General features: G+C 52.4%; 1 protein-coding gene across 2 annotated transcripts in view; it reads right to left on the bottom strand.

The window, feature by feature from the left end:
• The window catches only part of SLU7 (spliceosome associated SLU7), a 159,348-nt gene that overhangs the window by 59,544 nt on the left and 77,893 nt on the right, over positions 1–21,911 (bottom strand). For both annotated transcript variants that reach the window (XM_075344437.1, XM_075344438.1), the window contains exons 8-11: positions 19,512–19,643; positions 19,309–19,406; positions 17,584–17,651; positions 3,105–3,244 (exon numbers count right to left, since the gene is read on the bottom strand). In XM_075344437.1, coding sequence (XP_075200552.1) covers positions 3,105–3,244; positions 17,584–17,651; positions 19,309–19,406; positions 19,512–19,643 — 438 coding nt within the window. The remainder of the gene's footprint in view (positions 1–3,104; positions 3,245–17,583; positions 17,652–19,308; positions 19,407–19,511; positions 19,644–21,911) is intronic.

The following is a 21,911-nucleotide window of genomic DNA, read 5'->3' as shown; positions in this document are numbered from 1 at the left end:
GAAGCGTTTGTCAGGACAGGCCCTGGGCTTGGACACAGCGGCCTGAAAACTGGAGTGGTTAAAGAACACACTCTTTGCCCTCTTAGGCGAGGTAAACTGGTGCTTTTCTGCCAGAGAGGGTTGCTCCTCTGATACTGGCAGATTAAGATCCAGAACAGAATTAATGGAAGCAATCAAGTCACTAAGATCTGAGTCACTTTCGGACAGATCAATGGGGTACATGGAGTTAGCCTCCCAGCCCCCTGTAAAGGCATCCTCCTCATCCTGCGAGGCCGCTCTTGAATCAGAGCCGCGGGAGGAGGAGGGAGAGGAAACCCTACGTCTCTTCTTAGGAGGGCGGGGTCTGGGCCCTGATGATGAATCCTCTGTGAGCTCCGGTACTGAGAGCCCTAGCAGCAGAGGCACCCTGTGAGGGGGGCTGATGCATATTCAGCAAAGTCCTGGACAGAAGTCCCATGGACTCAGCAAAAGACTGGGAGATAGACCTAGAAAAGGATTCTACTCAGGCCGGGGGTTCAGCCACAGGTGCAGAAGCAGCCAGAGAGACCAATGGGGGTGAGACTCCAGGCTGTGGCACCGTAAAGGTAGAGCAGGCATCACAATGTGGATAGGTGCTCGGTTCAGGCAGCAGGAGCTTACATGCTGCGCATACAGAGTAAAGCTTTGGAGCCTTGCTCCTCGTGTGAGACATGCTGCTGGAGTGGGGGCTCTGCCAGAGAATGAACCCCAAAGAGTATATACAGAGGTCCACAACCAGAGCCGGTTGTGGCTTACCAGACCGCTGTGCTGTGCAGAGCGGTGTTGTGTGCCCTCCAGATCCCGAAGCCCGGACCCCCAAACACAGCACCTCAGCAGGGATGCAGAACGCAGACCAACGCTGAGAGAACTCTGAGAAAATGGCCGCCGGAGCGAAGAGAGGGGGCGGGACTTGCATGAAGAGCGGGATCTGGAGAGCCATAGAGACCTACAGGGGAGGAGACACGCACAGCAGTGGGGAGTGTCCCTCCCCTGTGCAGAACGGCCGCCGGGAGGAGCCGCGCTGTCCCTCTGCATGAGTGACATGGGAGGGCAGTGAAACGAAACTAGGCCTCCGGCGAAGCCGGGGCCTAAATTTGAGCGGCGAGGCCGACGCGCAGGCACCATCGGCGCGGTTCTCGGGCGACAGCTAGAGAACCCGCCGGAAATGTCAGAAAATACAATAAGCACACTCTCCCCCAACAATAAAGCACAGGGACCCCCAAATATAACTGTCTCAGGTACTTAGCTGCTGAGACGCAGGGCCATGTCCCTGGGGATGAGTGCTCCGGTCCAGCAGGGTCCTGAAGGGCTGCGGATGGAGACCGGTCTCCTGCCAGGCATGGAGACCGTGCTGGCTCCCACTTCAAGCCAGAGCCCAGAAGGGATGGTGAAGGAGCACGGCATGTAAGGTTCCAGCCTAGGAAATCAACCTTACAACACCGCCGACACAGTGGGGTGAGAAGGGACATGCCGGGGGTCCAGACGTGGACCCACAGTTCTTCAAACTCATTCCAAAAAGGAAAAAATCATATGAGAATGCTGTGTGGATGTATGCCTCCTGAACACAAAGCGATAAACTGGCTGGGTCTGCTCACCAGGGGGTGTATAAGCTCAGAGGGAGGAGCTACACTTTTTAGTGTAGTACTTTGTGTGTCCTCCGGAGGCAGAAGCTAAACACCCATGGTCTGGGTCTCCCAAAGGAACGATAAAGAAATAGAAGCCGCCATGGACTGAGCCGCGCAGTTGACAATTTCTGACAGGCGGGTTCCCAGCAGCTTCTCCCCACCCGCTGCCCTGGATTGTGTTATCTGCTCACGTATGCGTATAGGAAAATAAATTGGCAGTGGATGGGGAGAAGCCGCTGGGAAGCCATCTGTCAGACCAGTCTCCGTGGCTCAGTTCCAAGCGACTTCTAAAGTATATTTTTCCAAAAATATCTGTGAGATCACACAGCCAGTGCCTGATGCTGCCCGTGAATTAAGAAGCAAGTATCAGCTGTGAATTTAATACAAAAACGTGGCTTAAAAACATTAAAGGGGTGGTCTGATGGCTAAAGTAATTATCAACCAAATCATTATGTTTATTTGGGTAATCTAAACTAATTTCTAATATGGTTCAATTAAAAATTCCCTACTGTTTACCAACTATACTGACTGCTATTGATTTTTTTCCTATTTCCTTTCTGATGACGCTTTGTTTGAGAATCCCAGTGCACGATGGGATACTCAAAGCATACACACACATCCCCTGCATCCCCACAGCGCCGGGACGCAGTACGACTCACACAGCGCCGGGACGCAGTGCGACTCACACAGCCCCCGGGGCGCAGCGCGACTCACACAGCGCCGGGGCGCAGCGCGACTCACACAGCGCCGGGGCGCAGCGCGACTCACACAGCGCCGGGGCGCAGCGCGACTCACACAGCGCCGGGGCGCAGCGCGACTCACACAGCGCCGGGGCGCAGCGCGACTCACACAGCGCCGGGGCGCAGCGCGACTCACACAGCGCCGGGGCGCAACACAGTGTGGGGATGCAGCATGACTCACACAGCGCCGGGACGCATGTACTGCAGGGACAACTGCTCCTCTTTTTCTGTGGGACTGGAGCGCAGGGCATCTCTCCCTAACAAAGTACGTTCTCAGTATGCTGGCACAGACCAGCATACGGAGAACCTAATGGTATGTGCCCCCCCCACATTGTGATTTAAAAGGGCCGGCAGCTGACAAGACCGCGGCTGCCAAAGTACTGCGATCCCCAGGAATGTGCCCAGGGGGCCGAATAAAATGTCATCGGGGGCCGCATACCACCTGCGGGCCGGAGGTTCTCCACCCCTGCTTTAGCCCAATAAGTAGATAAACATTTGGTTGAAAATATGTCTAGCCTTCGGACCACTCACAAATTATTTTTAAACACTTTATGTCCTGTCCAATGGGGCTTGGCTGTTAAAAGCAGACCTTTTTAATTATGGTGAATCAAGATATAACAGGAGGTTACATATTTGTTGGTTGCTCACGGTTACACATGATATACCACAGCACACATGCAGGTTATACTTTGCGTTACTTGCTTATGTTACATTCACTTACTTTCTCCAGGATACTCTTTTTCTGCTCTTCTTTGAAGTCTTCTTTCTTAACTTTGAAAGATTTGCTTAGCACTTCCAGTTTAGTTGGATCAGCCTGCAGATGTACATCCGAGCCCTTCTCATACGCCTCCCAGGCAAACACTGTGCAATAGAAAATATTCACAATAAATAAGCTTTTGTAATTAGTGAAATGTACATGTACCATCTGGATGACCCATTCCTATATTCACCAATAGGGCACTGCACCTCTGTGGCCAAGATGCAGTAACTGCTTGTGAATTATCAGCAAATGCCTTGCTCTGTTTGTGGTTTACAAGGGCAAGCAGAAGTGCAGCATTACCCTGTTTCCCCGAAAATAAGACCCTTATATTTTTATTTTCCTCGAAAAAAAGCACTAGGTCTTATTTTCAGGGGGTGTCTTATTCTCGAGTAGACATGGCTTGGGGTAAGTTTACCCCCTACAAAAAGCAGCCCCCTCCCCTTCCCAGGATCGTCATACTTACCAGCCCCGGGCATCTGTATGGCTCCCAGATCTCCCTGCACGTATGCTGCACTCAGTCGTCCCCTGCGTCTGTCCGACACTCGCATACATCAGAACACACACACACACACACACACACACACAATTCCTCCCTGTGATCTCCGGTGTGCGCTCCAGGCAGGTGTGCTGCACACTGTCCTTCCCTGTGTCTGGCCGACACTCACGCATCAGAACACACAATCACACATACCGGTACAAGTGCGCGCATACACTCACCACATCCAGTGATACCACACGCTTCCGGTCATGTGATCCTCCCGCAGGTCCTGGAAGCTCAACGCACAGTGCAAAGCGTTGCAGGTCCTTACGCCACCAAGAAGCAAGCGATATTGCTGGATGTGGTGAGTGTGTGGATGCGATCTGTAATTGTGTGTGTTCTGATGTGTGTGTGTGTTCTGATGTGTGTGTGTGTGTGTTCTGATGTGTGTGTGTGTGTTCTGATGTGTGTGTGTGTGTTCTGATGTGTGTGCGTGTGTGTTCTGATGTGTGTGTGTGTGTTCTGATGTGTGTGTGTGTGTTCTGATGTGTGTGTGTGTGTGTTCTGATGTGTGTGTGTGTGTTCTGATGTGTGTGTGTGTGTGTTCTGATGTGTGTGTGTGTTCTGATGTGTGTGTGTGTGTTCTGATGTGTGTGTGTGTGTTCTGGTGTGTGTGTGTGTGTGTGTGTTCTGATGTGTGTGTGTGTGTTCTGGTGTGTGTGTGTGTGTGTGTTCTGGTGTGTGTGTGTGTTCTGGTGTGTGTGTGTGTGTGTTCTGGTGTGTGTGTGTGTTCTGGTGTGTGTGTGTGTGTGTGTTCCGCCGCAGGACCTTGATGTGCTCCCCTGCTCCCGGTCGGCGTCTGGAGAGTATGTTCGCGGGGTCTTCTCTTTTTGGGAGTGACCGCTGTCTATAATGAAGTGTCCTGCAGTATCTTTAACTTTTTTACCGCTGCATGACACTTCATTATTGAATCACGGCTAGGTCTTATTTTCAGGGGGGGAATGTCTTATATTTAAGCAATTTATATGAATCAGCTCACCATTTAAGGCTCAATCCCGATTCCGTCCTGGAGCACGGACAGGCACTGCCACAGCCCAATGAAATGCAGAAAAAAGAGGATGTCCAGCTCTTCAGGCAAAGAATCACGTCTTTATTTCATCATGCAGACACAGAGAATGACATGACCAGCACTACGCATTTCAGGTGAAAACACTCACCCTTAATCATGATTAAGGGTGAGCGTTTTCACCTGAAACGCGTAGTGCTGGTCATGTAATTCTCTGTGTCTGCATGATGAAATAAAGACGTGATTCTTTGCCTGAAGAGCTGGACATACTCTTTTTTCTGCTTATATTTAAGCCTCCCTGAAAACTCCTGCTAGGTCTTATTTTCGGGGGAGGTCTTACTTTTGGGGAAACACGGTATTGACAATCTGCATAGTTACCTCGGGTTAAGGCCTTGTGTACTAGCAGCCCTAGAATAAAACCAGATGTGCAGCTAAAACTCCATCCATTTTCCCTGAGCAAAAGCCACGTGATTTTGATTCTTAACCGTGTGGGTATTGGCGTTGGGCAGAGGTTCGCCTGCATGTCCAATTGCATTTCTGTTTTACCTTGAAAGGAAATCTGTCAAGTTTTTTTCATATAAAACTTGAGAGCAGCATATAAATGTAGGAGCGGAGACCCTAATTCCAGTGACGTGTCACTTACTGGCTCAGCTGGGTTTCAATAAAATCAATTTGCAGATTCTGACTACAGAACTAGGTGTTGCAGGCTCCTTGGTCAACTGCTGTGTGTAACCCTGACCCCACCAATTTGCAACTACCTTTCAATGGGATGGGCGGAGTTATACAGGGCTCAGCATTCTGAGCCCTGCAGCAAACAGGGATTGTATCACAATTGCTGCAGCATTAAACTAAGTGATACAGTGCTGAAATCAGGGTCTCAGCCCCTATATTATGTTGCTCTGAGAAAAAGAAAGGAATTTTGTTTACTTACCGTAAATTCCTTTTCTTCTAGCTCCTATTGGGAGACCCAGACAATTGGGTGTATAGCTTCTGCCTCCGGAGGCCACACAAAGTATTACACTCAAAAGTGTAACCCCTCCCCTCTGCCTATACACCCTCCCGTGCCTCACGGGCTCCTCAGTTTTGGTGCAAAAGCAGGAAGGAGGAAACTTATAAATTGGTTAAAGGTAAATTCAATCCGAAGGATGTTCGGAGAACTGAAAACCATGAAACAATTGAACATGAACAACATGTGTACACAAAAGAACAACCAGCCCGAAGGGCACAGGGGCGGGTGCTGGGTCTCCCAATAGGAGCTAGAAGAAAAGGAATTTACGGTAAGTAAACAAAATTCCCTTCTTCTTTGTCGCTCCATTGGGAGACCCAGACAATTGGGACGTCCAAAAGCAGTCCCTGGGTGGGTAAAAGAATACCTCGATAACAAGAGCCGACACGACTCCCTCCTACAGGTGGGCCACCGCCGCCTGAAGGACCTGCCTACCTAGACTGGCATCTGCCGAAGCATAGGCATGCACTTGATAGTGCTTTGTGAAAGTGTGCAGACTAGACCACGTAGCTGCCTGACACACCTGCTGAGCCGTCGCCCGGTGCCGCAATGCCCAGGACGCCCCTACGGCTCTGGTAGAATGGGCTTTCAGCCCGGAAGGAATCGGAAGCCCCGAAGAACGGTAAGCTTCAAGAATCGGTTCCTTGATCCACCGAGCCAAGGTTGACCTGGAAGCTTGCGAACCCTTACGCTGACCAGCCACAAGGACAAAAAGCGCATCTGAACGACACAGGGGCGCTGTGCGAGACACGTAGAAACGGAGTGCTCTCACTAAATCTAATCAGTGCAAATCCTTTTCAAAGCGGTGAATTGGATTAGAGCAAAATGAAGGTAAGGTGATATCCTGACTGAGATGAAAAGGCGATACCACCTTAGGGAGAAATTCCGGAAAAGGACGGAGAACAACCTTATCCTGGTGAAAAACCAGGAAGGGGTGCTTTGCATGACAGTGCTGCAAGCTCCGACACTCTACGGAGTGAAGTAACTGCTACTAGAAATGCCACCTTCTGCGAAAGACGTGATAAGGAGACATCACGCAGCGGTTCAAAAGGCGGTTTCTGAAGAGCCGTTAGCACCCTGTTAAGGTCCCAGGGTTCAAGCGGGCGCTTGTAAGGTGGGACTATGTGGCAAACTCCCTGCAGGAACGTGCGGACCTGCGGAAGCTTGGCCAGGCGCTTTTGAAAGAATATTGAGAGTGCCGATACTTGCCCTTTGAGAGAACTAAGTGACAACCCCTTATCCATTCCGGATTGAAGGAAGGAAAGAAAAGTGGGTAAGGCAAAAGGCCAGGGAGTAAAACCTTTATCAGAACACCAGGACAAGAAAATCCGCCAAGTCCTGTGATAGATCTTGGCGGACGTCGGTTTCCTGGCCTGTCTCATAGTGGCAATGACATCCTGAGACAGCCCTGAAGACGCTAGGAGCCAGGACTCAATTCAACTCGACTCAGAATTCAGATGGAAAAACTGCCCTTGCGACAGCAAGTCTGGGCGGTCTGGCAGCGCCCACGGCTGACCCACCGTGAGATGCCACAGATCCGGGTACCATGACCGCCTCGGCCAGTCTGGAGCGACGAGAATGGCGCGACGGCAGTCGGACCTGATCTTGCGTAGTACTCTGGGCAGCATTGCCAGAGGAGGAAATACATAAGGCAGTCGAAACTGCGACCAATCCTGGACTAATGCGTCCGCCGCCAGAGCTCTGTGATCTTGAGATCGTGCCATGAAGGCCGGGACCTTGTTGTTGTGCCGTGACGCCATGAGATCGACGTCCGGCGTTCCCCAGCGGCGACAGATCTCTCGAAACACCTCTGGGTGCAGGGACCATTCCCCCGCATCCATGCCCTGACGACTGAGAAAATCTGCTTCCCAGTTTTCTACGCCCGGTATGTGAACTGCGGAGATGGTGGATGCTGTGGCTTCCACCCACTGCAGAATTCGCCGGACTTCTTGGAAGGCTTGACGACTCCGCGTGCCGCCTTGGTGGTTGATGTATGCGACGGCAGTGGCGTTGTCCGACTGGATACGGATCTGCCTGCCCTCCAGCAACTGCTGGAAAGCCAGTAGGGCCAGATACACTGCCCTTATCTCCAGGACATTGATCTGAAGGGAAGACTCTATCGGAGTCCAGGTTCCCTGAGCCCTGTGATGAAGGAACACCGCTCCCCACCCTGACAGGCTCGCGTCCGTGGTGGCCACAGCCCAGGTTGGGGGCAGGAAGGATTTTCCCTGTGATAGAGAATTGGGAAGAAGCCACCACTGAAAGGACGTCTTTGTTGCAAGGGAAAGAGACGTTCCTGTCGAGAGAGTTCGACCTCCTGTCCCATTTGCGGAGAATGTCCCACTGGAGTGGCCGCAGATGGAATTGCGCGAAGGGCACTGCCTCCATCGCTGCTACCATCTTCCCCAGGAAGTGCATGAGGCGTCTCAAGGGGTGAGACTGAGTCTGAATCAGAGATTGCACCCCTGCCTGCAGTGACAGCTGTTTGTCTAGTGGTAGCTTGACTACCGCTGACTGTGTATGAAACTCCATCCCTAGATAGGTCAGAGATTGGGTCGGTGTCAACTTGGATTTTGGGAAGTTGATGAGCCACCCGAACTGCTGGAGGGTCTCCAGAGCGACGGTAAGGCTGTGTTGACACGCCGCCCGAGAAGGTGCCCTGACTAGGAGATCGTCCAAGTAGGGAATCACCGAGTGCCCCTGAGAATGCAGGACCGCCACAACGGATGCCATGACTTTGGTGAAAACCCGTGGGGCTGTCGCCAGGCCGAAGGGCAATGCCACGAACTGAAGGTGTTCGTCCCCTATGGCGAAACGCAAAAAGCGTTGATGTTCTGGTGCGATCGGCACATGGAGATAGGCATCCTTGATGTCGATCGATGCGAGGAAGTCTCCTTGTGACATCGAGGCGATGACCGAACGGAGAGATTCCATCCGGAATCGTCTGGTGCTCACGTGTTTGTTGAGCAATTTGAGGTCCAGAACGGGACGGAATGATCCGTCCTTCTTTGGTACCACGAATAAGTTGGAGTAAAAACCGCGACCCTGTTCCTGAGTGGCAACGGGGGTCACGACGCCTTCTTTTTTCAGAGCGTCCACTGCTTGAAAAAGTGCGTCTGCTCGCGCGGGGGGCGGGGAGGTTCTGAAGAAACGAGTCGGAGGACGAGAGCTGAACTCTATCCTGTAACCGTGAGACAGGATGTCTCTCACCCATCGGTCTTGAACATGTGGCCACCAGGCGTCGCGAAAGCGGGAGAGCCTGCCACCGACCGAGGATGCGGTTCGGGGATGCCGTGAGTCATGAGGAGGCCGCCTTGGAAGCAGTGCCTCCGGCGGTCTTTTGGGGGCGTGACTTAGACCGCCACGCATAGGAGTTCCTCTGACCTTTGTCCTGTCTATTGGACGAAGAGGACTGTGGCTTGGCGGAGGGACGAAAGGACCGAAACCTCGATTGTATTTTTCGTTGCTGAGGTCTCTTAGGCTTGGACTGGGGCAAGGAGGAGTCCTTTCCCTTGGATTCCTTAATAATCTCATCCAATCGTTCGCCAAACAATCTCTCGCCAGAAAACGGCAAACCGGTTAAGAACCTTTTGGAAGCCGAGTCTGCCTTCCATTCGCGCAGCCACATGGCTCTGCGGACTGCCACAGAATTAGCGGATGCCACCGCTGTACGGCTAGAAGAGTCTAGGACTGCATTCATGGCGTAGGAAGAAAACGCCGACGCCTGAGAGGCTAAAGATGCAACTTGCGGAGCAGACGTACGTGTGACCGCATTAATCTCAGCCAGACAAGCTGAGATAGCTTGGAGTGCCCACACGGCTGCAAAAGCCGGGGCAAAAGACGCTCCCGTGGCCTCATAGATGGATTTCACCAGGAGTTCTATCTGCCTGTCAGTGGCATCTTTTAGTGATGAGCCATCTGCAACCGAAACCACGGATCTAGCCGCCAATCTGGAGACTGGGGGATCTACCTTAGGACATTGAGCCCAACCCTTAACTACGTCAGCGGGGAAGGGGTAACGTGTGTCAGTAAGGCGCTTAGTAAAGCGTTTGTCCGGAACCGCTCTGGGCTTCTGGACAGCATCTCTGAAGTTAGAGTGATCGAAAAATGCACTCCGTGTACGTTTGGGAAACCGAAACTGGTGTTTCTCCTGCTGAGAGGCCGACTCCTCTATAGGTGGAGGCGGCGGAGATAGATCCAACACCTGATTGATGGACGAGATAAGATCATTTACTAAGGCGTCCCCTTCAGGTGTATCAAGATTGAGAGCAACATCAGGGTCCGAGCCCTGAGCTGCAACCTCCGCCTCGTCCTCCAGAGAGTCCACAAGCTGGGAACCCGAGCAGCGTGAGGAAGTCGGGGAAGATTCTAAGCGAGCCCGCTTAGCTGGTCTGGGACTGTGGTCCGTGGAGGAGTCCTCCACGTGAGACCTAGGGCCCACCCCGGCCGGGGTGTACCCAGAGGGACCTGGAGGTGCCGATCTAACCGGGTCCAGGGCCTGTGTAAGGACCGGTCTGGACTGCAGGGCTTCCAGCAACTTGGCAGACCATTTGTCCATAGACTGAGCCATGGATTGTGAGTGATTCTGAGAGCTTGTCAGCAAAAACTGCAAACTCTGTTGCTGCCACCTGGACAGTAGAAACAGGGGGGTCTGCCTGAGCCGAGGGGCCCACTAGTGACCGAGGCTCCGGCTGAGCAAGCGTAACAGGGGACGAGCATTGCTCACAGTGAGGGTAGGTGGAACCCGCAGGTAACATGGCCCTACAAGAGGTACATGTCGCAAAAAAAGAGAATTTTGTTTACTTACCGTAAATTCTTTTTCTTATAGTTCCGACATGGGAGACCCAAACCATGGGTGTATAGCTACTGCCTCCGGAGGACACACAAAGTACTACACTCAAACGTGTAGCTCCTCCCTCCGGCTATATACACCCCCTGGATGACAATCTACCCAGTTCAGTGCAAAAGCTGAAGGAGGACATCCACCCATAAGTAGAGAAAGAGTAAAACTCGGAAAGACCAGAACTCTGTCTACTAACAACAGCCGGTGAAACACACGGAACAAAAAACTGCCAACAGGCAACAGGGAGGGTGCTGGGTCTCCCATGTCGGAACTATAAGAAAAAGAATTTACGGTAAGTAAACAAAATTCTCTTTTTCTTTATCGTTCCTTATGGGAGACCCAAACCATGGGACGTTCCAAAGCAGTCCATGGGCGGGAAATAAACCAAACTGAGAAGTAGGCAAAACCTAACTTCACAAATTTGCGACAGCCGCCTGAAGAATGCGTCTGCCCAAGCTCGCATCTGCCGAAGCATGAGCATGCACCTGGTAGTGCTTCGAAAAAGTGTGCAGACTGGACCATGTGGCAGCCTGACAAACCTGCTGAGCCGTAGCCTGGTGCCTGAAAGCCCAGGAGGCACCGACAGCTCTGGTCGAGTGCGCCTTAATCCCCGGCGGGGGAGGCACCTGAGAACACTGGTAGGCATCGGAGATAGCCGACCTGATCCAACGAGCTAGAGTCGGTTTAGAAGCAGCGAGACCCTTGCGCTGACCAGTGGTTAGCACAAAAAGAGATGTGCAGCGCCGAAAAACAGCGGTGCGTGACACATAGATTCGGAGCGCCCGCACCAAATCTAAGGAGTGCAACGCCTTCTCAAAGCGATGCACCGGGGCCGGACAAAGAGAAGGCAATGGAATGTCCTGGTTAAGGTGGAAAGGAGACACCACCTTAGGGAGAAAGTCCGGAGTCGGACGAAGAACCACCTTGTCTTGGTGAAACACCAAAAAGGGGGATTCTGAAGAGAGCGCAGCCAAATCCGAAACTCTCCTGAGAGAAGTTATGGCTACTAGAAAAACAACTTTCTGTGAAAGTCTAGACAAGGGAACTTCCCTGAGAGGCTCAAAGGGGGGTTTCTGTAAGGCCGTGAGGACAAGATTAAGGTCCCAGGGATCCAAGGGCCGCCGGTAAGGAGGAATGATGTGAGATGCGCCCTGCATGAAGGTGCGCACCTGAGCCAGTCGGGCGATACGCCGCTGGAACAATACCGACAGAGCCGACACCTGTCCCTTGAGGGAATTGAGGGACAGTCCTAGCTGTAGATCGGACTGTAAAAAAGACAGGATGGTCGGCAAGGAGAACGGCCAAGGGGCATGGCCGGACGAACGACACCAGGACAGGAAAATTTTCCAAGTCCTGTGGTAAATCTTGGCCGAGGAAGACTTCCGAGCCTGAGTCATGGTGGAGATGACCTCAGAGGGAATGCCTGAAGCCGTCAGGATCCAGGACTCAAGAGCCACGCCGTCAATCTGAGAGCCGCAGAATTCTGGCGGAAGAACGGACCTTGAGAGAGAAGGTCTGGGCGGTCCGGGAGACGCCACGGCACCTCTACGGACAGACGGAGCAGGTCTGGGTACCACGCTCGCCTGGGCCAGTCCGGAGCAATGAGCATGACTCGACGGCCCTCCATTCTGATCTTGCGCAGAACCCTGGGCAAGAGCGCTAGAGGGGGAAACACATAGGCCAGATGGAACTGAGACCAATCTTGAACCAGTGCGTCTGCTGCGAAGGCTTGAGGATCGTGGGAGCGAGCCACGTAAACCGGAACCCTGTTGTTGTGCCGGGATGCCATTAGATCTACCTCTGGAGTGCCCCACTTGCGTCAGAGTGATTTGAACACTGACGGATGCAGGGCCCACTCGCCGCCGTCTACGGTTTGACGGCTGAGATAAATCGGCCTCCCAGTTTTCTACGCCTGGGATGTGGACTGCAGATATGGTGGACTTCGAGTCCTCCGTCCACTGGAGGATTCGTTGAACCTCCAGCATCGCCAGACGGCTGTGAGTCCCGCCCTGGTGATTGATGTAGGCAACCGCTGTCGCGTTGTCTGACTGGACTCTGATTTGCTTGCCCACCAACAGGTGGTGAAAGGCTAGGAGAGCTAGAAACACAGCTCTGATCTCCAGCACATTGATTGAGAGGGCTGATTCGGACGGAGTCCAAGTGCCCTGTGCTCGGTGATGGAGAAATACTGCTCCCCAACCGGAGAGACTGGCATCCGTGGTGAGGATTACCCAGGACGGAGTCAGGAAAGAGCGTCCCTGTGACAGAGAGAGGGGCCGAAGCCACCACTGAAGAGAGCTCCTGGTTTGTGGCGACAGAGCCACCAGCCTGTGCAAGGAAGAGATCCGCTTGTCCCAACAGCGGAGGATGTCCAGCTGCAGGGGACGCAGATGGAACTGAGCAAAGGGAACCGCTTCCATTGACGCCACCATCTGACCCAGCACTCGCATGAGGTGTCTGATGGAATGACGGCGGTGCCTCAGCAGAGAGCGTACCGCCAGGCGAAGAGACTGCTGTTTGACTAAGGGCAGCTTCACAAGTGCCGGCAGAGTCTCGAATTGCATCCCTAGGTACTCGAGTTTCTGGGTTGGAATCAGAGTGGACTTGGGCAAATTGACAAGCCACCCGAACTGGACTAGAGTGGCGAGAGTGAGCGAGACACTCCGCTGGCAGTCTGCACTGGATGAGGCCTTGACTAGAAGGTCGTCCAGGTAAGGAATCACTGCCAACCCCTGGAGGTGCAGGACCGCAACCACTGCTGCCATGACCTTGGTGAATACTCGAGGGGCCGTGGCTAGGCCGAAGGGGAGAGCCACGAATTGGAAATGTTCCTCTCCGATTGCAAAGCGTAGCCAACGCTGGTGCGAAACCACAATAGGAACATGCAGATAGGCATCTCTGATGTCGATGGATGCCAGAAAATCTCCTTGGGTCATTGAGGCAATGACCGATCTCAGAGATTCCATGCGAAAGTGCCGCACCTGAACGTGCTTGTTGAGAAGCTTGAGATCCAGGATGGGCCGGAAGGAACCGTCCTTTTTGGGGACTAGAAAGAGGTTTGAGTAGAAACCGCTGAACCGTTCCCGGGCGGGAACCGGAACAATTACACCGTTGGCCTGCAGGGATGCCACGGCCTGAGAGAAGGCGGCGGCTTTGGAGCAGGGGGGGGTGGACAGAAAAAATCTGTTTGGCGGGCTGGAAGAAAATTCTATCCTGTAGCCGTGGGAGATGATATCCCGCACCCACTGATCAGAGACGTGTTGAAACCACACGTCGCCAAAGTGGGAGAGCCTGCCACCGACCAAGGATGTTGCTGGCGTAGCCAGATAGTCAAGAGGAGGCTGCCTTAGTGGCAGCGGCTCCTCCGGCCTTTTGAGGACGCGGCTTTGCGCGCCAGTTGGGTTTACGATCCTTGGCTGCGGAAGTGGACGAGGTCGAGGGCTTAGAGGCTGACCAGTTAGAGGAACGAAAGGAACGAAAATTCGATTGGTTCCTGCTCTGGACCGGTTTCCTGGCCTTAGTTTGCGGCAAGGAAGTACTCTTTCCGCCAGTAGCTTCCTTAATTATGCCATCCAGCTGTTCTCCAAACAGCCGGGACCCAGCAAAAGGGAGACTCGCAAGGTACTTAGAGGAAGCGTCTGCTTTCCATTCTCGAAGCCACAAGATCCTGCGGATCGCGAGGGAGTTAGCGGAGGCCACCGCCGTGCGGTGAGAAGCCTCCAGGATGGCAGACATGGCGTAGGATGCAAAAGCCGAAGCTTGAGAAGTTAAGGCATCCATCTCAGGAATAGAGTCCCTGGTGAGTGAATGCATCTCCGCCAGAGAGGCAGAGACTGCCTTAAGAGCCCATACTGCCGCAAAAGACGGGGAGAACGAGGCTCCTGCCGCCTCATATACAGACTTGGCCAGAAGGTCAACCTGGCGGTCAGTGGGATTTTTAAGAGAAGTGCCATCAGCCACAGCTACGACTGTGCGGGCTGAGATTCTGGACACCGGAGGGTCCACCTTTGGGGACTGGGCCCATTCCTTAACCACCTCTGGTGGAAAAGGAAAACGGTCATCTGAACTACGCTTCAGAAAGCGTTTGTCAGGACAGGCCCTGGGCTTGTTAACAGTGGTCTGAAAGCTGGAGTGGTTAAAAAACATACTTTTAGCTTTCTTAGGAGAGGTAAACTGGTGAATCTCTACCAGAGAGGTTTGTTCCTCTGACTCTGGTGGGTTGAGGTTCAGAACGGAGTTAATGGACGCAATCAAGTCACTAACATCCGCATCACCCTCAGACAAATCAATGGGGTACATAGAAGTAGCGTCTGAGCCCACAGTAAACGAATCCTCCTCGCCCTGCACGTCGGCACGTGAATCAGAGCCGTGGGACGAGGGAGGAGAAGGGTCCCTGCGTCTCCGTTTAGGGGGACTGGGACCTAGAACATGCTCTGAGGGCTCCGCAGAGCTTTGAGCAGCAGAGACACCCTGAGGGGGGGGCTGATGCATAGACAGCAGTGTCCGGGACAGCTGCCCCATGGAGTCGGCAAAAGACTTGGAAATAGCTTGTGAAAAGGATGCTACCCAAGCCGGGGGTTCAGCCACCGGGGCCGGAGCAGCCGGAGGGACCCCTGCGGAGGCTCCAGGCTGAGACACAACCATGTTAGCACAGGCATCACAATGTGGGAATGTGCTCGGCTCTGGCAGAATGCGCTTACATGCAGTGCAAAAAGCATACATGTTTGCAGCCATGCTCCGGGTGACAGACATGCTGCTGATGGGGGGGCTCTGCAGCAATAAAACACTCCTGTAGAATGCCTGAAAGTGTATATAAAAAGCCCACAACCAGAGGTTGTGGCTTACCACACCACTCTCTATGTGCCCTCCGGATTCCACAGCTCCAAGTCCCAATGAAGCGACAGCTTTCCCAAAACAGCAACAGCTGCAGCTCCCAGCGCCGTCCAGTGTAAGAACGCTGAGAAAATGGCGCTGGGAGGAGGAGGGGGGGCGTGTATAAGCCCAGGAGCGGGAAACGGAGGGCAGAGAGATACAGGACGAGGTACAGGGGAGGGCACATCTCCCCAGAGAGGAGAGTCCTCCCCTCTGCTGGCTGGGCGGTGCCGTATGCAAAACATGCAGGGAGCCGAAAACGAAACTAGGCCCAAACTGAAGCCGGGGCCTAGATTTCAAAACGCGGCCGAGCAGCAGGCACCTTCGGCGCGGTTCTCAGAGGAAACTCCCAGAACCGGCCGAAATTTACAGTAAAGTTACAACACATACTGTCCCCCAAATAAAAGTACCCGGGACCCCTGAAACATGTCTCAATACTTAGCTCTTGAGACGCAGGGCCATGTCCCTGGAGAGGGGGGTAAACGCTCCTTCCAGCAGGGACCAGACAGGGCTGCGGATGGAGCCGGCCTCCTGCAAGCAGAGAGGACCGTGATGGCTCCCACTTCAAACAGAGCCTCGACAGAGGATGCGAAGGAGCTCGGCATGTGAAGGCTCCAGCCTTATTAAAGTCAACCTTAACAGCACCCCGCAGAGTGGGGCGTGAAGGGACATGCCGGGAGTCCAGACTGGACTCCCTTTTCTTCCAAATCTTTAAAAATAAAAATGAAAAAAAGAAAAAAATATCAGAGAATGCAAGTGTGTGTGACCTCCTGAAACACAAAGCATTGAACTGGGTAGATTGTCATCCAGGGGGTGTATATAGCCGGAGGGAGGAGCTACACGTTTGAGTGTAGTACTTTGTGTGTCCTCCGGAGGCAGTAGCTATACACCCATGGTTTGGGTCTCCCATAAGGAACGATAAAGAAAAACCCTGTGCTTTAGTGCCCTTGCTCCTTGTGACCGACATGCTGTTGTGTCCTAGGAGCGTGATCACTGAGGGTATACAGAAAAAGGGGTATACAGCCCGGCCGAACAGAAAGGTATATATATATATATACGTATCTATACCGGCACCCAAGGGGACCAACACCGAGTGACCGGTGCGGCTTACCGACCGCTAAAAAGCGGGGTGTGTGCGCTCCAGATTCCCTGCCTGGTCTCCCAGAGCTGCAGAGCTTTCTGTGTGATTCTCCACCGGCAGAATGTCCTAAAGATGGCTGCCGGAGCTCTCAGGGGAGGGGTGGGCGGCGTCAGGAAAAGTGCGGGAATCTGGGGTCCCCACAGTGATCAGTAAGGGGGGAGGGAGCACACAGGATGCCCCGGCCCTCACATCCGACGTCAGGTCGGCCGTCCCGCCCCTATCTCTGATAGACAGGCCCGGGGGCGGGAGTTTGCCACTAGGCCGCGATGAAGCCGGGGACTAAATTTAATACCGCGGCCGACAAGCAGGCGCGGTCGGCGCGGTAGTCCCCGGTCTTCACAATTCAGCAGACAGTTGCGGCGTCCGGGAACCAGGCGCTCCATACACAGTCCCCATGGGGACACAGAGTACCTCGTGGATGCAGGGCCCTGTCCCTGAAGATAGATAAGCTCCTGTCCAGCAGATTCCCTCAGGGGCTGCGGAGGGAGCACGGTCCCAGAACTTGGATGACCGCTTCGGATCCCACTTCTACCAGAGCCCGCAGGGATGGAGAAGGAAACACGGCATGAGGCTCCGGCCGTCGTACCCGCAATGGGTACCTCAACCTTAACAGCACCGCCGACTTAGTGGGGTGAGAAGGGAGCATGCCGGGGGCCCTCTTTTCTTCCAACCGATACAATCAGTAGCTGCTGCTGACTAAAATGGAGATGTGTGAGTGGATGTGTGCCTCCTTCTACACAAAGCATAAAACTTAGGAGCCCGTGAGGCACGGGAGGGTGTATAGGCAGAGGGGAGGGGTTACACTTTTGAGTGTAATACTTTGTGTGGCCTCCGGAGGCAGAAGCTATACACCCAATTGTCTGGGTCTCCCAATGGAGCGACAAAGAAATAACAAAAACCTGGTGAAAGATTCCCTTCAAAGCCTGAGCCACAGTGGAAATCCACTAACAAGCAACAGCTTTCACTCCAGCAGACTCAGCCTAACCACACAGTTATGTGAATACGTGATTAACTGTCATATATAACATACTTACATTGTGTCTGCGCCATTGAAATTGTATCTCCGGTATATCGGACAAAATTATCTCCAGCGTAGCTCACCCTGCACACAAAAAACGCCATCAGAGGCAGGCAGGCATCACATCTTTAAATGGGAATTTGTGGGCAGGTTCTTGCCATGTTATCTGAGAGCAGCATAATGTAAGGGCTAAGACCCTGATTCCAGTGATATATCACTTACTGGTCCGCATGATGTAATTTTGATACAATCACTGTTTCCTAGGAGTGCTCAGAATGCTTAGCACCATATAACCCTGCCCACACCACTGATTAGCAAGCTTTGTATCAACATAGACAGCTGCTAATCAGTGCAGGGGGAGGGATTACACAAAGCAGTTCACTAGGAGGCGGAATGCAGCAAGTGCTCTAGTGATAATCTCCTGCTGATAAAACACCTATTTTATTGAAAACAGGAACACAGCCTAATAAGTGACACATTGCTGGAATTCGGGTCTCAGCACCTACATCATGCTGCTCTCAGATTATATAGCAAACAGCTGCTGACTGATTCCCTTTAACATTCATAAAAAGGGCATCTGCACTTGATTAGCATATATCATTGAGTATCTCTGTGTATATATATATAAGAAAAATAAAATAAATCACTAACATATCACGTTTAGGCAAATTTGAAGAAAAAAAAAAAAGAAAAAACACGAATGCTAACACTGAAAACACAACTAAAACAATCTGATCAGGGAGCACTCAATTAGAAAATTAACATTGAGGGGACCCAGATCTAGTGATAAGCAATAAACATGAAACCATAATGAGAAGAAGTGACCAAATGAGTAAGAGCGGCACTCACCACCGATACGTGAAAAATAGCGGGAAGAAGGGTAGTTTACACAAAGCTTTTACATCTCTGTCGCCACTCCTCATGTGACGACAGCAATAAAGAGCTATTTTTCACATACCAGTGACGAATGCCGCTCATTCATTTTTTTACAGACCACCTGTGTCGCGGCCGTCTCCCTGTTTTATAGAGACTAGTGACAGCTTCAGGACTGGAGCCGCTCATCTCAATCTGAGATGCTACATTTAAATGTTGTTACATTTCTCTTGGTGCGTAAACAGTTAATGTCAGTTTTGCTGCTAGCAGCTTTCCAGCAGTGCAGGTCAGCTGTAGCGGTTCTGTAGCCACGTCCCTTTGTGTTTAAGTAGCTAGGTTTCCCAGCAATCTTTGCCGATTATACAAAACCATTTGTATTCTGGCCTCCTTGGTAGAAAGAGCTGCTGTGCAGTTGCATCTTCTCCATTCTGGTTGTTATTCCTAACAGTCTCACCTACCCTCGTGTTGTATTAGTGCAGCAGCGAGTCTAGTGATCCTTAGCTTCCCACTAACTAGCCATAGCTTACTGCAGGGCCTCTCAGGGCTCAGGTGAGGAACCTGTATAGGGTCTGGCTAGGAGTGCAGAGTACAGTGGCAGGTAAGGGCAGGAGGTGTCCCATCTACCCTCTCACTGGTGCCAGGGCCCATCATTGTTATTGCATCCCCAGTGTTCTCCTTGCTTGTGTGTTTATCGTTGTGCGTGAGGCATCTATTGGTCTGGACGCACGTGCCATGCGGATGGCATGACATTCTGATTATGGTTTCATGTTAGGCACAATTGAGAATTGACATATAATAATGGTGAGTGCAGTAAATAGGACGATACAACGGGGTAAGGGCACTCCACTAGTTTGGTGCCGACACTTACTCATCAGCATTCTTTCCTGCATCGGCATATGGATTTTCCCTCATGGCTCTCGTTTTCGGGTCATAGTATGCAGAATTTGGATTTAAATTCCTTAAGTACTGTTGGTAGACAACAAAAAGGGAGACTCAAATTTCAAACAAACTGCTGCGTCATACATGCACAGCTCACATCCCAGTAGGCGAGATGGAGGAGAGTCATCTCACCTTGGCAGTGTCTTCTCGGATACGAAGGTTTCTGACTGTAATTCGCCTCTTGGAGTCAAAGTTCTGTCCTGGCATATCAATGTCATCCGCATATTTGTCTTCATCTTCATCTTCGCTGTTGCGATCCCTCTCCTGAAAATTCAGAAAACAAACCTGCTTAAAGCAGCGCATTATAAACATTTTCTCTGCACGGGCATGACATAAAATGCTGCTGTCAGAGACTGACGGCGCCATTTTACAAGTTAATAGCTGCAGGCAGGGAGTAGCTCCCCCTGCAGCTGTTAGGGACAGATGAAGGCTGAATTATTCAGCCTTCATCTGCGGGGAAAGAAGGGAATTTTGTTTACTTCCCGTAAATTCCTTTTCTTCTAGCTCCTATTGGGAGACCCAGACAATTGGGGTGTATAGCTTCTGCCTCCGGAGGCCACACAAAGTATTACACTTTAAAAAGTGTAACCCCTCCCCTCTGTCTATACACCCTCCCGTGCATCACGGGCTCCTCAGTTTTGGTGCAAGAGCAGGAAGGAGGAAACTTATAAATTGGTCTAAGGTAAATTCAATCCGAAGGATGTTCGGAGAACTGAAAACCATGAACCAAAAGAACAATTCAACATGAACAACATGTGTACACAAAAGAACAAACAGCCCGAAGGGAACAGGGGCGGGTGCTGGGTCTCCCAATAGGAGCTAGAAGAAAAGGAATTTACGGTAAGTAAACAAAATTCCCTTCTTCTTTGTCGCTCCATTGGGAGACCCAGACAATTGGGACGTCCAAGAGCAGTCCCTGGGTGGGTAAAAGAATACCTCGATAAAAAGAGCCGAAACGACCCCTTCTTACAGGTGGGCAACCGCCGCCTGAAGGACTCGCCTACCTAGACTGGCGTCTGCCGAAGCATAAGTATGCACCTGATAGTGTTTCGTGAAAGTGTGCAGACTAGACCAGGTAGCTGCCTGACACGCCTGCTGAGCCGTAGCCCGGTGCCGCAATGCCCAGGACGCACCCACGGCTCTGGTAGAATGGGCTTTCAGCCCCAAAGGAAGCGGAAGCCCAGAAGAACGGTAGGCTTCAAGAATCGGTTCCTTGATCCACCGAGCCAAGGTTGACTTGGAAGCCTGCGAACCCTTACGCTGGCCAGCGACAAGGACAAAGAGGGCATCTGAACGGCGCAGGGGCGCCGTGCGAGACACGTAGAGCCGGAGTGCTCTCACCAGATCTAACGAGTGCAAATCCTTTTCACATTGGTGAACTGGATGAGGGCAAAATGAAGGTAAGGAGATATCCTGATTGAGATGAAAAGGGGATACCACCTTAGGGAGAAATTCCGGGACCGGACGCAGAACCACCTTATCCTGGTGAAAAACCAGGAAGGGGGCTTTGCATGACAGCGCTGCCAGCTCCGACACTCCACGGAGCGATGTAACTGCCACTAGAAATGCCACCTTCTGCGAAAGACGTGATAGAGAGACATCCCGCAGCGGCTCGAAAGGTGGTTTCTGAAGAGCCGTTAGCACCCTGTTAAGATCCCAGGGTTCCAGCGGACGCTTGTAAGGTGGGACTATGTGGCAAACTCCCTGCAGGAACGTGCGGACCTGCGGAAGCCTGGCTAGACGCTTTTGAAAAAATACGGATAGCGCCGATACTTGTCCCTTGAGAGAGCCGAGAGACAAACCCTTGTCCATTCCGGATTGAAGGAATGAAAGAAAAGTGGGTAAGGCAAAGGGCCAGGGAGAAAAACCGTTATCAGAGCACCAGGATAAGAAGATCCTCCAAGACCTGTGATAGATCTTGGCGGACGTTGGTTTCCTGGCCTGTCTCATAGTGGCAATGACATCTTGAGATAACCCTGAGGACGCTAGGAGCCAGGACTCAATGGCCACACAGTCAAGTTGAGGGCCGCAGAATTCAGATGGAAAAACGGCCCTTGAGACAGCAAGTCTGGGCGGTCTGGGAGCGCCCACGGTTGACCCACCGTGAGATGCCACAGATCCGGGTACCACGACCGCCTCGGCCAATCTGGGGCGACGAGAATGGCGCGACGACAGTCGGACCTGATTTTGCGCAGCACTCTGGGCAGCATCGCCAGAGGAGGAAATACATAGGGCAGTCGAAACTGCGACCAATCCTGAACTAATGCGTCCGCCGCCAGAGCTCTGTGATCTTGAAACCGGGCCATGAATGCCGGGACTTTGTTGTTGTGCCGTGACGCCATGAGATCGACGTACGGGGTTCCCCAGCGGCGACAGATCTCTCGAAACACGTCTGGGTGAAGAGACCATTCCCCCGCGTCCATGCCCTGTCGGCTGAGAAAATCTGCTTCCCAGTTTTGTACGCCCGGGATGTGAACTGCGGAGATGGTGGAAGCTGTGGCTTCCACCCACTGCAGAATTCGTCGGACTTCC

This window comes from Anomaloglossus baeobatrachus, chromosome 4 (assembly GCF_048569485.1).
Source record: "Anomaloglossus baeobatrachus isolate aAnoBae1 chromosome 4, aAnoBae1.hap1, whole genome shotgun sequence".
Classification (NCBI taxonomy): domain Eukaryota; kingdom Metazoa; phylum Chordata; class Amphibia; order Anura; family Aromobatidae; genus Anomaloglossus; species Anomaloglossus baeobatrachus.
This window is presented reverse-complemented; position numbering and strand designations above follow the sequence as displayed.